General features: G+C 43.5%; 1 protein-coding gene across 1 annotated transcript in view; it reads left to right on the top strand.

Moving 5' to 3' along the window:
* nfatc1 (nuclear factor of activated T cells 1) overlaps nucleotides 1–17316 on the top strand; it is a 51185-nt gene continuing 33869 nt past the window's right edge. The window contains exons 1-6 of the mRNA XM_085263553.1: nucleotides 1–494; nucleotides 1914–2961; nucleotides 3267–3426; nucleotides 8368–8570; nucleotides 10592–10764; nucleotides 12959–13099. Coding sequence (XP_085119679.1) covers nucleotides 476–494; nucleotides 1914–2961; nucleotides 3267–3426; nucleotides 8368–8570; nucleotides 10592–10764; nucleotides 12959–13099 — 1744 coding nt within the window. The 5' untranslated portion in view covers nucleotides 1–475. The remainder of the gene's footprint in view (nucleotides 495–1913; nucleotides 2962–3266; nucleotides 3427–8367; nucleotides 8571–10591; nucleotides 10765–12958; nucleotides 13100–17316) is intronic.

Here is a 17316-nt window from a genome sequence, read left to right as displayed (position 1 = left end):
CAGATGCGTCAGAACGAAGGAAGGGCGGCGCGTCGGTGCTGAGGTGATCCCCAGCTTTAAAAGCGCACAAGTTCTCTGTGCGCCGAAGCAGTGCGTCACGGAGACCCAACAGAGGCAGGATCCCCCAACAAAGAGTCAGATATCTCAGCACAGCGACGAAGATAGCCTTTCTTAGCGCAAACGTCTGCATCCTAGTCATGACCTTATTCCACGTGTTTTAACATTTCGTCGCTTATTTTTCTTCCCCCCACTTTGAATGCATTTCCCCCCCTCCTGTATCTGAAAGAATAGAGAACCATCGTTTTTCCCTTCCACCGAAATAATTTGTGATTTCTGATCGTGGTGAAACAGCGAGAGAGGATCCTGAGCAACAGCTGGGGGAATTTATCCGCTCCACTATATGGATAAGGAATCGTATCCGCCTGCAGCTGTACTCAGAGTTTGATCTCAGAAGTTGCTCTGCTCAAAGGGGAAAATGAAATCTGCTGAAGAGGGTGAGTTTGACTTTTTGTCTAGGCTTCCCCATCAGAGTGTTTAGTTTATATTTTATTTATTTATTTTTAATCACAGCGAGGTGCGGCTATTAACGTGGCATTTTTTTTTAGCTTCTTGTCAGTGCCTGACACTTTACACCCGCATGCAACACATTAAACTGGGATGTGTCGTTGAACCGTGGGTCTTATCTACACTATCTCAGTATATTGTAGTTAATTACAGTATTAAAGCAGCGGTGTAGCTATTTAGTGAGTGCCCCTCCCTGCTGATTTGGACGAGGTGGGCGTGGTTCTGTTGCTGTGAATCTCTCATGACTAAAAAGTGCGCCCAATAATGTTAGTCGCTGAGGACTGACAGGGCATTGTGGGTAACAGTGTGCTAGTGCTTCAGAGGACAGTATTGAGCAGAGTCGTTTGATGGTGCAGCTAGCCCCCCTCCCCTCAAGGCAAACTGTCAGGATGTCAGCTAATTTTAGAAAACACACACTTCAGTGCTACTGTATCACTCACCACAAGCAGGATTTTAAATGTAGGCATAATTTTCTTTTATTACAAGGAGTCATATGGTGCTGCATTGATGTCATAGTCTTTATGGCTGGGCCCCTAATTCTCTCTAATTTACAGCAGACAGGAGCTGCGGTGACTGCATATGTCTGTCTGCAGCCGCCGTCTCCATGCGTATCAATGTGCCCTGCATGCTGTGGTCACACTCAGCCGGCTTCATGCACCATATAACCACAACTGCCTTTCCCATGTCAACCCCCCCACCCTCTGCACCTAATTGTGACCTCAGCCATCACCACAGATGGGCAGAGTTTCATGTGTCCCAGCGGGAGCACTGGCACAACACCACAAGCTTCTCCTGGCTTGGTACAGCGTGCACCTTTACGGCATGCAAATAAACGAGTCATGTCCCTCCTGTGTTTATTTTCGATGGCTGCTACAACATGAAACGGGCCAACAAAAGCATCAGTGTGTTTTCATAATGTTACAGTTTATGGGCACCGTGTGCATTAAGTGGTATAAATCTGGCAAATGTGGAGTGGAAAAAAATTACCTGGTTTTGCCTTTGGTTATTTTTAGACTGGAGTTATTTTTGGCTCCTTTATTCGGATTTCCCACCCAATTTGCTTTGTACAATTTGGGCCATTCAGAAAGAGTTTGTATCACTGGCCTGACTGGCGTGTTTTGAGATCCTTTTCAGATGAGGCGATACCTTTTCAACTTGCAAACCTTCTGCCTCAGGAAATGGTCAAGGCCAGATCCAGTAGGCAAGCTGTTCTTTTGCCATTACAGCCAACGCCTCTGCAACAGCTCTCATAAGACTTAACTTTGGCATCGGTCTCCCTCACAGTGAGTGCAGCCAGTGAATGTGTGTTTGATTATCATGGTAACAAACTCAATCTGTTTGCTTTCCAGATGCATATGGCTACACGCCAAACGTCAGTCTCTCTCTCCCATTGGGCAACCCTTGTCTTCCCTCCCAGTACCACAGCCTGCAGTCCAGCCCTGCCATATCTGTCTCTGTCAGCGAGCCTCACAGTTATGACTCCCAGGATGACATGAGAGCGGCCGGATACTTTTCATCCACAAGCATCCGCCCAAACGGAGCCCCGACCTTGGAGAGCCCTCGTATCGAGATCACAGCTTACGGTCAGTTTCCTGAGGATGAGGTGGAGGAAAGCAGCCTTCCTGTTGCTAAGAGAGTCAACTCCATAGTGACACTGACCATCCCTAGTGCAGATGGCTACCGTGACCCCAGCTGCCTGAGTCCAGCCAGCAGCGTCTCATCACGTAGCAACCTGTCCGATGCATCCTCCTATGAGTCAAGCTTCTCCTACAATTACGACAACTCACCCCAGAACTCCCCCTGGCAGTCTCCCTCTGTGTCCCCCAAGGGCTCCACCCTCACCCTCCCCAGCGACGGCTGCGCCTCCGGTGGCTCTCCTCGTCACTCCCCCTCCACGTCCCCTCGCACGAGTATAACGGACGACAGCTGGATGGGACAGCGTGGCTCCAGGTCCAATTCCCCCTGTGGTGCAAAGAGGAAGTACAGCTTAAATGGCAGCGGAGCGCCACAAAAGCACTTCCCTTATTCACCCAACCACTCCCCAGGTCTGTCCCCACAGACATCTCCTCGCCTCAGTGTCACAGAGGAGACCTGGCTGCCAAACACCAACCAGTACACCAACTCAGCCATCCTGGCAGCCATCAATGCCTTGACCACAGATGGAATGACTGACCTTGGAGAGGGAATCCCCATGAAGGCCCGAAAAACCAGCCTGGAGCCCAGCACCACCATCAACCTGAAGGTGGAGCCTAGAGGTGAGGAGCTGAGCCCTAGGGAGCTGTGTCAGGATGAGCACCCAGCAAATCGCATGTCCCTGAAGAAGGAGGGCTACTGCGGTGGGTTTCTGGATGTACCACAACACCCATATTCCTGGTCAAAGCCAAAGCAGTATGTCAGGTAAGGATGGTGGTTTACTCAAGCATGAAAAAATGCATTTAAATGTAAAATTCTTTTAGTATTTCTGGCATTTGATCAGATGTGTTGTTCAAAGACCGTTATTCTTTCACTATGTCTGGAACCGGAGTGAATTTTGAGTAAGGATTAGTGTGTTTAAGTATCTTTAAGCTACTGGCTTTATCACATGCTCTGGCGTATCGCAGTGTCCACATTCTGCACATTCTACCTTGATAAGCCCATCTAAAATAAGCCCTCCTCTTGTTAAGGTGACATGTTGAACATGTATTTTTTTTTTGCCACTACAGCCCATCTTTGCCAGCTCTCGACTGGCAGCTGCCATCCAGCTCCGGGCCGTACAGCCTGCAGATCGAAGTGCAGCCCAAGTCCCACCACCGAGCCCATTACGAGACAGAGGGCAGCAGGGGAGCAGTGAAGGCTCTGGCGGGAGGACACCCAGTCATTCAGGTCTGCTAGAACCAGTGCTTCTTATTTGTATTTTGACTTACAGTGACTTTATGTGAAGAATAATGTTTTTCCTTTGTATCATATGAGCATTTTAATATGCAACGCAATCTAGAATTTCAAAAGAAAGTGACTTGAAAAACAAAGAGATTCACATTTATCATCCACTGACTGGGAACAAAGCTTCGGTTTCCTGCGGTAATCGGAGCAACACATGGTTCGACCATTAGGCTCATTTTTACTCCGGCTCCTTACCTCGTCACTTCTCACCTCAACACCTCCCTCCTCTTGTCTTTTACCTCATGTGTTAAAAAAGATTAGAGCGACATGTGTTTCATGACCTGCCTCTTATGTTATTTAAAGATGTAACATTTCTGAATGGAATACCATAGGTATGCTATTAGACAGACCAGTCCACTCAGGCAGTCAGTTCCTGTCCAGACGAGGGTGACTCAGATTTTTCCATTGCGTTTTCAAGTGCAATGCAGACAGTTACGAACTAATGTAGCATGGCCAGTAAGAGCTTAGTCATGAGCTTTAACCACAGTAGCTGTGGTGGTTGAGTCCAAGAAGAAAAAATGTGGACATCTGCAGATGTTTTGGTTATAAACCCATCTGGTCCCCCCAACCATTACGCCACACCGCTGACCTCAGTGTTTGAATAAATAAAGGGTCTGCAGAGAGGCGTTAGACAAAGCGAGTGTAGGGAGTTCTGTTGGTTTTATTAACACCTTCTGGCTTTTTCTTAACACGTTACAAAAAGTCAACGAATTTACTAGACACTCTTGTGTTTTTCCTTCGCTTTTGATAAAATATTTTTTTAGACTAAGCAGTTTTGCATGTTTCTTCGGGCATCAGGGAATTCTTACATTGCTAAAGAGTGATTTTAATGTAGCCAGTTTGTGAACTGCTGTTTTGAAGCCCTGACGTTGGTATATGGGGCATTGCTTTCTTGTTTTTTGTTTGTTTTGTTGTGATGAAGACATGCCCATGTTTAGATTAGTTGTCAGGGAGTGCTAACTACTACCTTGGTTAGCAAGGTGTATCTGCATTTCACTGGGATAGAATTAGATGCAAACTGTGGCATGAAGGTTTCCTTCCCTCACAAACTGACTCTGACTCCTTTGTCTGTTTTAATCCAACCAAATACTGAACAATATGATACGGCGCCGATTACTCAAAGCAGCCTTTACTAACACGCAACATGAATACAATTTAAACTGGTTATAAAAAATCCCGTCTCCAAACTTGCCCATTTAATCCAGTGGCTATTAACTCATCAGCCTCAAGTGGCCATTAGAAGAACTGCAGTTTTTCTGCTGCTGAGGTTGCTGTTTGATTTCATATCCATGCAACATGTTCACTCTCAACACATTTGGACTTAAGTGCATTAAAATAAGTGATAATAAAATAAGCTGGACTGGATATTGATAACTATGTGATATAAAGTTTTATTTTGTATCATGAAAGGGAAAGAACCAGCAGCATTCTAGTCAAAGAGCCCTTAAATCTATTTAACAAAGAGCTTATACAACTGTGTATTTATCTGAGAGAGAATTTGGCATTTTTGTTGAGTGCGCAAACTGCGCAATAGTGACAAAAAGTCTGTCAACACAAGTTAAAACTCTCGACCTTTGAGTGCGTCACGGATGAGGAGGAGCTAGCTGTGGCTAGTGATGGTGAGGATGGAGGAGCACCAGGAAACAATATACAAATACTCAATTTTAGGATGTTTTGTTTTTTTTCCTGTTGCTAATTTTGTAGTTGAAAAAGTTTGCCTGCGATTGATTTCGTGTAACTAATTGCAAACAGCATTCGTCACAGTTGGTATTAAAAATAGGATGTAGTGACGTCTTTTTTCCTGGAGTGATCTTACTAAAAGGTTAAAAGTAATAGTGTTTGAATGGAAGTCCTCTGTTTGTTGGACAGAAATATTACATTTGTATGCAGCGTTGGAATAGAAAAATCTGGAAAGCAAAACACGTTGTATTAGCCATAGTGTCGCAACTACAGCCGCACATCTGTGCGAGGCTCACCATGAGAAGGTGCTAATGATTTAATGACAGGGGTCTGGGTTCACCTCAACTGAAATAGAGAGTGTGTGTTCTCTTTAAACCTCCCCCCCAACTTTTTCTGCCAGCTACCACCCCAACCACACAGACTTCCCTTTGTTTAGGAAAGTTCCTCTCTGTACGGCTGACATCATCGCGCCCTGCGTCCTGCGGAGGCGGCAGCAAGCTAAACCACACACGTTTCTGGCAGGCTGTGATGGAGATATTGGAGGGAGCCTCAGACAAGGCAGCTCCATCTCTGCGACTTCCTGATTACACGGTGCGCGCAGCCTCTGCCGCGGACGCTGGCTGACGAATCCTCTGCGGCTCGTCCCGTCGCTTTTCTGACTCAAAACCTGCCCAGACTTTACAGAGTTTATTCTGGAAGGTCCTGTTCAGTGTGGTACACGTTTTCTCCACCCCTAGCATCAGCACAGTTAAGCTGGCTGTTTTCTGTTCTTTTTCAATGCCATCACTGCTGCCTGCCTCAACCACACCCGCCCTTGCACCAGCAGCAGACTGAAGAATGCCCCTCTGAAGTGCTGCGTCCAGTCCTCACCGCAGCTTATGCTCAGGGTTTCAAGCTGTACTTTGGTGGAGAGGAAATGCTCTGTATTCATGTCTGTGAGGTCCTCTTTTTCACCCTGACTGAAGTAAGCTTTTATGATCTGACCAAAAAGTACCCAACATGCTCTTTTGAAGTATGTTTTTGTAGATTTAGATGCTGTTATTTTGGCGTCATGTGCTTTTTCTTGGCCTGTGTAATTAGCAAATGTCATCTGAGACATACTGGGTTATCTCTCTTTGAAAATAAAGATGGAGGATTCCCATTTATAACCATTTTAGAGTTGCTGGGGCATCACAGGAATGGAAAGGAAGCGCTGGTCACCCTCACCCGGCCGGAGTCTCGGCATTCCTCTTGTGGGTGATAATGTGAACTGGGGAGGCTTGGCTGCTTCGCCAGCGTCAAACTGCCAGAGTGAAAGAGCAGTGGATTTACATGAAGCTGTATCTCAATGATTTTAATTGCATCAACAAATCATAACTGTTGTCTGCTTGAATTGCTTTGTAAAAACATATGATTCAGATCACGGAGCAGAAAAACTAAAAGGGAAAGGTTTCTTAATTTCATGATTGCTGCTTGTGTCTTAAAATGATGGATGATGATGCTGACATAAATTACGAGCATTTCTAAATGGATGCTTTGTAAAGGTTTGGAAGCAAAGAAACCAAAAACAGCTGAAAGCAGTCAGATGATATTATCAAGTTTGATTATTTCTATTTGTCTAGACTTTGTTGCTGATAATAATTCAAAGCAGATAATCAGTAATCTGTAAGTAATTACAGTTTGAGAGTAACTAACCTCGCGAGCAGACTACCTCACTTCATCACACTCCTTCCTGCTGCCTGAATAAACAGCATTGCTAGGCAGCAACCCATTTCCTTACACAAATATACGGGGCTTTCGCAGGCTCTTAACCCTGACAGGGATCCTCCTCCAAATCACATGTTATGCCTCCCCAGTCTGAGGCTTTCACTCTCATTGTGGGCGCTGCTCGCCTCGAGTGCTCCCCTTATGTAAGTGAAAAGTGCGGTCTTCATTTCAACATTTCCACACTGATTGTTTCAGCCGACACTCTTTTCCAAAGTGCCTTATAATTAGTCGGGGTTGAGTGTCGGCCTCTATTACGCTTTGACGGGTTTGTGGATGACGATGTGCGTATAGTGCTCGTTTTATAACACTTTGCTTGCAGACTCAGACCAGTTTGACTCTTAGAAGCTCTTAATCAGTCAAGATAAAGTGCTGTTCTGCGTGATAGCATGCAATAAAGTCTACTTAGTTAAACTGTATTTTTGAATACATTTGAATACTAATAGCCCATAGAGAGAGGAAAAAAACGTCCCAATACTTGACCCTGAATGGCCGACACTAATTCAAACCTGATTACTGGAGGCATTTCAAGTGAAGCAGAATTGCTTAATGTAATTTAAAAGATGGAAAAACTTTAAGACTGTTTAGCCAAACAGGAGCAAGTCCAGCTGGGATGTTTTGGTTAAAGATGGAGGAAATTTAAGAGCCTAAAAAATTACAGATTGGAAAAAAAGAGCACTTAAAAAAAAAAAAGAAAGTTCATTTTTATATTAATCCACATGTTGATGTTAATCATGGTTTAAAAATAAAAAAATTTAGCTTTTCTCTCTTTAGTTTCCTCAGTTTAAATTGACAGTGGTGTAAAATGTCGAGCCTCACTCATATTTACTTAGATGTAAACATAAAACTAATGTTAAATATTCTGCTGTAATTCTTCTGCTGCATTGTATGGATAACATACATAACTCTCTGACAGAGTGTCAATAGTAGCCGCTGTTCTCAAATTTCAGCACTGCACTCCCAGACTGCACTCTGCAGTCTGGGAGGTTGAGGTCATCCTGGCAGGAGGCCTCTTGTCAGGCAACACCTATGAAGGTCTGGGATTACTTTAGATGCTCTGGGACGAGCCCACCAACTGTAGCAAGCAGTTAACTTGACCCTGATTGTCCCTGTTTGGGTCTAAACGGCTCGACCTTGACTTTTCCAAAACACTGCCTCAGTCATGTCACAAGGCAAGCATGGTGCTCACAAATCACAAAGCTGCAGACTGTAGGTGTATTTTACCGCTCTTTGGCCCCATGAGATTGAGCCACTGTTGGATCAACATCTTGGCAGACCTGACATGAACTCGTAGAGGAAGTGGGCACAGGCTGTTGGTAGTAAATTAAAGATGAAAAGGGTGATGATTACACGGTCCTAAAAGGCTACTTTGTTGGAAAGCCTGACCTCTGAAAGACCTGCGTTACGTTCTGACAGTTTGTAAGCTTGACCGCACATGTCCGTTGTTTCTTTGTCTCTTAGCTTCACGGGTACATGGAGAGCGAACCCCTGACTTTGCAGCTGTTCATCGGCACAGCTGATGACAGGCTGCTGAGGCCACACGCCTTCTACCAGGTCCACCGGATCACAGGCAAGACGGTGTCCACCCCGAGCCACGAGGCCATGCATAACAACACCAAGGTTCTGGAGATCCCACTGCTACCAGAGAACAACATGCGGGCCATGTGAGTATCGCCAGACTAAAAAAACAGCTCAAGACTTGACTTGGACATCCAGTCTCAAATTGTTTAAGAACTGGCGTGCACTGGAATGAAGCACTGGTTTTAAACTGGGATGAATCTGATTGCCAGTGAAACCTTTTAAAGAGTAATTTGAGACAATGGCAATGCCAGTCTCAAGTCATTAACCAAGAAAGCACATTTTGTACAAGCCCATGTCACGTTCGGTCACTGACAGGAAATCCAAGTGAAATCTGCTGTCCCTTGAGAAATTTCCTTCAAGTCCATCAAGAAAAGTCATGCCATGCATTGAGTCAGCTGAAACAAGTCCAAGTCAAATCTTTTAATTGTCCACGAGCAAGCTGCAAGTTAAGAGTGGACAATTTCGTCAATGTTCCCTCAAAGCTCTCGCAATCAAGTCCTTTGACTTGTTTGATTTTGCTTTCAAGTCAACATTCGACTTGAATATTTTAACATTTAAATCTTAAATGAATGACTTAGATTTCACAGCAAGTACACAACGAGTCCAAAAGACTTGAAATAATAATTCTTGCTATGATGGAGTTTAGTGCAGCCAGTAAACACCAGCTGCTGTGGTAGCTGTAAAAATGCATCTTCACTGTTATCATATTAAAGGGATACTAAAATCACGGGAATTTATTTCAACAGAGGCATCAGTCTGGTCTGGTGAGAGGGGAATTTCACTCCTCTCGAGCTTCTAAAGCCTCATCAAAGCATGTTAGATTGCTGCTTTTGATTTATCTGTGCATGTCTTTGAGCTTGCATGTCTCCTTTAGGGCTTTAGTTTTGCTCTTGAAGTGTTACTCTCCGCACACAGATGGGTGGCTTTTCCCATTTTATGAGCTTCAGAGATCAGATTACTGGGAAGTCTTCGGGCTGCTAACAGGGGACCCGGGGTCTCTGTCTGTGCTGCAGGTAGTAACATCCTGCTACCATCAGCACTTCCCCTGCTTTTTAATGGATGTAACACATAAGCTCCACTTATACAACGACTTCACCTCGGGGTTTCTTCACAGTACTGACAGAGTACACGAAGGGTTTTGTGGTGGATTTGACATGTGCTCCAGTCCAGTGTGACGTATATATGTTTCATAATGCGGTATAGGATACAGGCGTTATTATATCCCTGGAATAGTTAATCATGATGATTTAGGAGGAAAAGTTTTAAATTAAATTGTTAAGCAACACCAACGCAGATTTGTTTTTTGCGGCTAATGAAGCCACAAGAGTCGAGTTGGTATGAATTCAATTAACTCTTCATAAATTAGTGCCTTAAAAGAAATAAAAGTGTCTTTTTTTTGTCCTCGTCTTCTAAAAAAAATGAAAAAACCCCAAAACTCACTGACGAGATCCCTCAGTATGTGATTTTTTGCAGTCAGTCTGTTTGTGTAGGCAGAGAGCAGAACAGCTGGGGTCCTTAGCATCAACACCTGATTACTTCACCAGTAAAGCAGACCCTGGTGTCTGCCCAGAAGAATGTAAGGGAGTGTCCGAGTGTGTGTAAAAGTTGACATTAAGTAGGCTTTGAGGAATGCAGCATCAAGTAGCAGAGCGATGGAAAAGCCAGAAACCGTTTGGAAAGGCCTGAGGTACTGAAGTATGAAAAAGTTAGAGGAGTTCAGTGAAGAAGGGGCTTATTAAGTGTCCGATGAAGACTTTGACTCCTCAAAATACATCTTATAGCCAATTCCTGGTGGTGAGATTTGTGCAGGGGCAACAATATTTAAGGAGCCGGCTCATGTGAATCAAACAGATTCATGAAAAATTGAATGCTTCCAGGCGTTTTTTTCTTTAGAGCTTCAGTTTTACCCCAGAGCAGGTCCACTGAGGCGTAAAAGCTCTGCTGGGAGTGGGGATGTTAATCTTCTGTTGACAGCCTTCTTCGGGGCTACAGTGATGAAGTCCAGAGTGAAAGTCTTTGCTACATAAATCCTGATTAAGTGTGAGATTATATATGTCATAAACGGACCCAGCAGACTCTTTGTCTTGTGTCTTTGCAAACACAGAATCGACTGCGCAGGAATCTTGAAGCTGCGTAACTCGGACATAGAGCTGAGGAAGGGGGAGACCGACATCGGACGCAAGAACACGCGTGTGCGGATGGTGTTCAGGGTTCACATCAACCAAGCCACGGGGAGAACGGTGTCTTTGCAGGTGGCATCAAACCCCATCGAGTGCTGTAAGTACATCCACTCATATTTGTCCTGCTTTGAAAATGCCAAACTTGAACTCATCAGCCTTCTACAGTCGTTTAAAGGGCTCCATTAGCGTGCACACGGGTAGAAGCGTAAGATGGTGTCACTGATCCCAGCAGGGAAACTCATTCTGTGCATTTAACAGACTCTAAGTATTACAAGCAATGAGCATCCACCATGATGCATCATTTCCAGTTGTAATTTTCTAAAAAGTCATTTTGTTAATACCGGTTCATTTGAAGACTTTATTCCAACTGAGCACCGAATTCTAACAAAATAAAGTAAATAAAGAAAATAGACTACAGTCTCCAGAGATTTCCTTCTAACTGTGACTGGCTGCTGGCTCACAGGTATGGTGTAAGAATCTCCTCACATACCTGCAGTGCAACAAGACATCTAAACAAGCTTGTCCTTCAAAATAAAAGCACTACAAGTAGAATTATGATTTAAAAGATGCAAAATCAGTGATTTTTTTTTAATTTCTTGAAAAATTATCTGGATTATGTGATAAATATAGCGTTAACAATTAGACCAGTTATTTGTTTAAGTTCCTTTGATAGGCAAATTCACCTAACAAGTTTGTGATGGCAGGAGAAATCATAGGGAACTCATACAGCCTAGCACCCTTTTACCACAAGGCGCAGTGCTGACCACTGAGCCTTGTGCTGCCTAAATGGCTGTCACACCCCTCTAAAGGGTCAGAAGTATCCACTATATTTAACTTAATCAGTGTGAGACAACTCTTCCGTGTGAATGGGTGCTTTGTACCAGACGAATATCTCAACATTTATTGGATAGACAGACACTCACACAGCTGCTGATGGGGATGCAGACAGGCTTGTTTTTGTGAAATACTGTATCGTGTTCCAGTTTTAGACTTTTAATAATTCCTCAAATCAAATGGAGTGAGATTAGAAAGACAACAAAAGTCCATGTGACTGGTGGTTGTAAGTGGATGCCGCTCGATTCAAAAAGATCACAAGACCGAAGGACTGGGCAGTAGATTAATCAGAAACGATGAGAACTGATTAATCCTTAATTGATTAACCAAATTGACGTAAGCTTCTCAAATCTGAAAATGTCCGTTTTTTCTTTGCAAATCAAATTTCGTTATCCGTTTCTCGACCAGATCAGAGAATATTAATGAGCAACGTTGGACTGAGTCAAAATTATGAAAGAAGAGAAAAGCTGTAGATTCCCTGATAAAGATAAAAGGAAAAGATGCAGCCATGTAACGAGAGCCACTGAATGCGGTTCATGTGATAGTGAACTACACTTTAATGTAATACTATTAACCCTGTAAAAGCGTTTTAAGCCTGGCTCGATAAACCCCATTGACTACACTGCACTGGAGTTGACCTTTCAATGGACCGGGCTAAATTCAGGCAGATCAGCCACTTCATGTGGTTCTGGCACCAAGGGCTGCCACACAGATTAAGTCTTATGAGGTAAATGAAAGACAGTAGTTAAACCATGAGCTCAACCCCTTGAAATAGACCATTGTTAGTTTTTGAATGACTGCCACAAAGCAATTGTTTTTGACCAAAATTCGCCTGGTGTGTGAGCGAGGCTGAAAATGACACACAGGCGAAGAGCAGCAGAGAGATGTGGGAGAGATTGATCGTTTCCAAAGACAGGGAATTAGAGTTTTATCAAAATCAGAAAACAGCAGCATCAAATTACAAAAAGATGATTCTCATGTGAGGCGAATATTCAGCCTCTGTTTATGTATCCAGGTCAATCAGAATGAAATTACATGGGCTAAACTTGGCTAAGACATCAGCTTTACATCTAGCTGAAGACAGAACAAGGTTTGCGAGTATTTTGTGGCGTGTGATAGAACGTTTTGGAGGGGGGAGAAAAAAATGAAGGCAAACAAGGAATGAGAAAGACAGGCCAAAAGTTAAGAGTGAGGCGTAAGGAGGATCAGGAGAGGAAATATTTGAGAGGAAACATCCTCTATAATTTAAGGGAAACACAAATAAACACAACATGAAGCCTCTCTATGCTTACTGCCAAACAGGGATCTTAATTTTAACATGGAGAAGTTGAGGTTTACAGCTCTGTGAAAGCTGTCTAGGTAGTGATTCAGCCTCGGTCTGGATGCTCAGGTCTGCATGGGGAGTGGGTGTGTATTAGCTGAGCGATGAAGCCCGGTTTGTTTTTTCCCTCCCACAGCTCAGAGATCAGCCCAAGAGCTGCCGCTGGTGGATAAGCAGAGCCTGGAGACGTGTCCCGCCCCCGGAGGGGAGAGGATGCTCCTCGATGGACACAACTTCCAGCACGACTCCAAGGTGGTGTTCGTGGAAAAGGCTCAAGGTAAAGCCGGAGGAGATTTGGGAGTTTGCGCTCTTTCATCTCAGTGCAGCAGTGTGTGTATGTGTGCCCGTGTGTGTGTGAGTGTGTGTCTCCCTTTCTCTGCTGTTGGAGAAACCCCAGGACTGCTCCTCCCCTCCCAGCTCCTCTCCTCCCCCCGCCGTCAAAATATCCTCCATTCTGCCAGAGTGCCACATGTGGTGCACATTAATGCGCTGTATTTTTAACCCAGCAGATTTACTTTTGCAGAAGTTTCCATTGCCTGTTCAGCAGAGGAATGGATCACAAATGCAGCATGTGTTGCGTATGTGTGTGCGTGCGCATGTAGGTGGGTGGCTGTGCACGTGGTGTGGACACTTTTGTGTGTGTGTGTGTGTGTGTGTGTGCCTTGCATCAGTATTTGTTTCTCTTTTTCTTACGTTAAGCCGTTTTGGTTAGGAGGGAGCGGGGACTGCTCCCAGATGTTGATACGACAACGTTTACAAACAGCAATTTCCTTGATTAGCTTTAGCAAAGCAACGTGAGGTACAGTTTGGGCCAAGGCTGAGCAATGTAAACACGTGTGATCCTATCACGACGGTGACTCATTCAAAAAAAAGAAAAAGAAAGGAAGCCTTTTCATTGTTCCACCTGTGGAAGAAGGAATTCAAGGCTGCACGGGCACACAGGCAGCCCGCCTCCAGCACTGTACGATGGAGTAGTGAGATTGTTTATTAACACTCGGAAGAAGAATCTTTTTCCTCTCTGCGCAAACTCTTTGTTTAACTCTGATCTCATGAGGTGAAAAGGGCAGATCAGAGGCAGAACTAATGTCATGTGATGAATTAGAGCTGACACCAGAACCACTTTTTGGAGCACGACATGAAACTCTGGGTTGAACAGAAATGAAAAATATGCAATATCCACTTTGTAATAAACTGATGTTAGCCTTGGAGTCTCATAGGAATTGTCCTGACACCTATACTTTTCATGTTATACACGCTTCCTCCATATAGTGTAGTTAAAAACAACAGTGGATGCATTTTCATTGTTATGCAGATGATACCGATCTATATTTATTAATGAGACCTGATAACAAAAATTAGTTTGTGCATGTCTTGAAGACATAAAGGTTTGTAATAACCCCAAACAACCTCATAAAAATTGTGTCCTACTGTTGTAAAGAACCTAGGACTCATTTTTCACCAGGATATACGTTTCTATGCAGACATTAAACTAATATTTAGGACAGCTTTACTAAAACAGAAACATCCTCTGCCATCCTGTCATGCTGAAAAAAAAATGGTGCATTTTTCTATCCCTAGACTGAACTATTGTAATTCATTATTATCAGGCTAACATAAAATTTCCCCGAAAAGCCTTCAGTTGATTAAAACCCTGCAGTTAGGGTACTAAGAGGATAAAGTTCATGTTGCTCCCATATTAGCTTCTCTTCACTGGCTCATTGTTAAAACCAGAACTGAATTTACGTGCAGTTGTCACACAGTGTGTTGCTAGCTAAAGGTCCAGCTCCTGTATTTCACAGGGAGAGAAGGGAAAGAGAGCAAACTTCACTCAGAGATGGAGAAAGATAAGAAAGACAGGAAGAAGAGTGCTTGATAAACTTGAAATTTAAAGTTTACATTAAGTCCTCCTGTTTTTAAATCTGATATTGACTCTGTACATTACGTATTTTTCATTTGTGAAACATGCTGCAAAACAAACCGGGGACTGTAAATTTGACTTGAATTTAATAGAAAGGTCCATTCTGTTTTTTAAATTTAGCATTAAAGTGATGCATAAAGTGAGTATAGCATTACTTACTCACTTAAGGCAGGTTACAAAACAAGGCTTTGCCTGCAGTCCTGGAGTATGAGCTGATAACAGCTGATCTCAGTGCTAGCCCACAGCAGAGCTATCAGTTGACAGTCTTTGAACATTTTGTAGGCACATTTTCTTTAAGCTGATTTACCCTGCTTCTAGTTGATTCTGCCTCTGCAAGCTGCTTCACAACCCACCTCTTCGTTTCAGTGCTGTGCCTGACTGAATGAGCGTCATCCTTGTTATCGCTGATGTCTGTTCTGTTGTGTACCGAGCTTTCACCCCTGCCTTATGCTTTCCATATATTCACATGGAAAAGATGGATGTCCCCAAATACAATAATACCACAATAATGTAGATGGAAATCTTCCTTTGTGTAAAGTGATACTGGCTGAATTTTAATCTAACAAACTTTCTTCCTTTATCTCACATTTCAAATGTATAGCCATAGTGTATTAAATTATTTAAAAAATATATAGCTTGTTGAATATTTAGATAAACCACATTGCAGGTAGATATGAAATGTGGTTGAAAGCTTCAGACACAAGTGTGAAAGTGCTGTCAAACTACTGTCTACTACCTAACCTTTTCATCAATACCAATTATCTCTATAAATGTAACCTTTTTAGCTCTGCCTCCTGGCGTTTCATCCAATCAGTGTGTCCTGCTTGGCAAACCACATATTTTTGATCCTAAATTGAGCAAAGCATTAGTTCGAACAAGCCGTGAAATCTGCCTCAGCTGTAAACTCGCCAGATGAGCTGCTCTCAGAGCCGCTCCACCGTAGCTGATCGTCCAGTTGATATTGAACTGATATTTAAGATAAGCTTCAGAGTGGACTATTTTATCTGCTTTAACCTGCCGTCAGTTGCTGGACATCTATAAGCAACTTGGCAACCCATCCCCAGCCCAGCTCTTCCTTTCCATGCTGTCTCTGACTCATTAAATGCATGTGTCATCTCTGATGCTTGCTCTGCTTTGAATGGCTGGTTTGCTGCTGTTTCTGCTGCCTCCTGTTTTCCATGTATGAAAGAGCAGGAAGATGCAGTGACCACGCCTTATGCTTTCCACGTATCCTCTCGAAAGGGTGGAGAGGTTCCAGAACAGAACCATGTTGCTGAATATAAATTAATAACAATTTGGCTGAAGCAGATCTGACTGAATTGTGTGTTTCTGTTTGACCCAAACTCTGAGCTCATTGTAAATACATTCATCTGGTTCATTTACAAAGGAAACAAAACAGAAACGTCCAACATGTTTGGGTCTTTAGCTGCTCTGGTTCTCCTTGAGCTTTGAATCTAGCCGTCTTTAGGGCCTCGTGGACTGATGCTTATGGGTGTGCTCCCTTGTTTTTGATGAGGGTTTCCCTGTGTCTGGCACCAGCATCAGATTCCTGGGCAATCCTACCATGGAAACACCCTTGAGCCAGGCTTCCACAACACTGCCCCCCCTCCACTTCCCTCCATCCGTCCACCTCTTTATCCAAGCTGCTTCTTTGCCACCAGCTCTCAGTTCATTAACTCTATGAGCTGCGATCTCCCTGTGGATCAAACTGGTTCTTCTTTACAGCTGCTCCCTGTATAAACACACAGATAAATAGAAACAGTAGACTAGTAGAGACGTCATTACTCTCTGGGGTGAAACGGCATCACTGATATAATAAGATACTAACTAATAAGGCCAAGGACTAAAGGCTCAAATCTGCATATTTAAAAAAAATATACAACTCATCTCTGTTTTCAAATCTTCATGTAGAACATGTACGCTCTGGAAAAGTTATAGACTTTTATTGTTTTTTTACTCGTGCCAAAGCGGAGCTCTGAGAAACCATTTAACAATCAAACTCATAAATCCGGAGTGGTGGATTTTGTTGCCATAAAGGGCTTAAGCATTTATTTTTACCGATGGACAATTTTCCTGCAAATCTTCCAATAAAGCGCTCTCACAAAGCTGCGGTAACAGAACATGCGGACGCTGACAGATGCAAATATTCCTGAGAGTTGTGTTTTTGCATCCGTCCTGTACTTGCAAGTGAATACGTCTGTGTGTGTGTGTGTTTTAGTCAGAGTTTCCCCTGCAATTATAGCCGGGATGAGTGACCCTGCCTTGAGATGCCAACTTGCTAAAAAAAAATCAATTTGTTTTGGTTTTTGTTTTAATGTCCGATGGATTTTTTTCCCCTCTTGCGGTAAATAATGAAAACCTTCTGGAGTGCGAACGTGACAAGAGAGGGTGACCTTGAGACCTCGTGTTTTTTGTGCATGTGCAGTTTCATGTTTTTGAGTTTGTTTTTGTTGCTGCCCGTGACTCACGCTCATGAAGGAAATCCTTGTTTTCCCATAGAGACCTGCACACTCTGTCACCTGCTCTTTAACACACAGTCTGAAAACACAAACTGGCTTTGCTTTATCTTGCCTGCA

This window comes from Mchenga conophoros, linkage group LG22 (genome assembly GCF_057382185.1).
Source record: "Mchenga conophoros isolate Kocher_MC1m ecotype Shallow Benthic linkage group LG22, M_conophoros_male_GT1.1, whole genome shotgun sequence".
NCBI classification, from domain to species: Eukaryota; Metazoa; Chordata; class Actinopteri; order Cichliformes; family Cichlidae; genus Mchenga; species Mchenga conophoros.
This window is presented reverse-complemented; position numbering and strand designations above follow the sequence as displayed.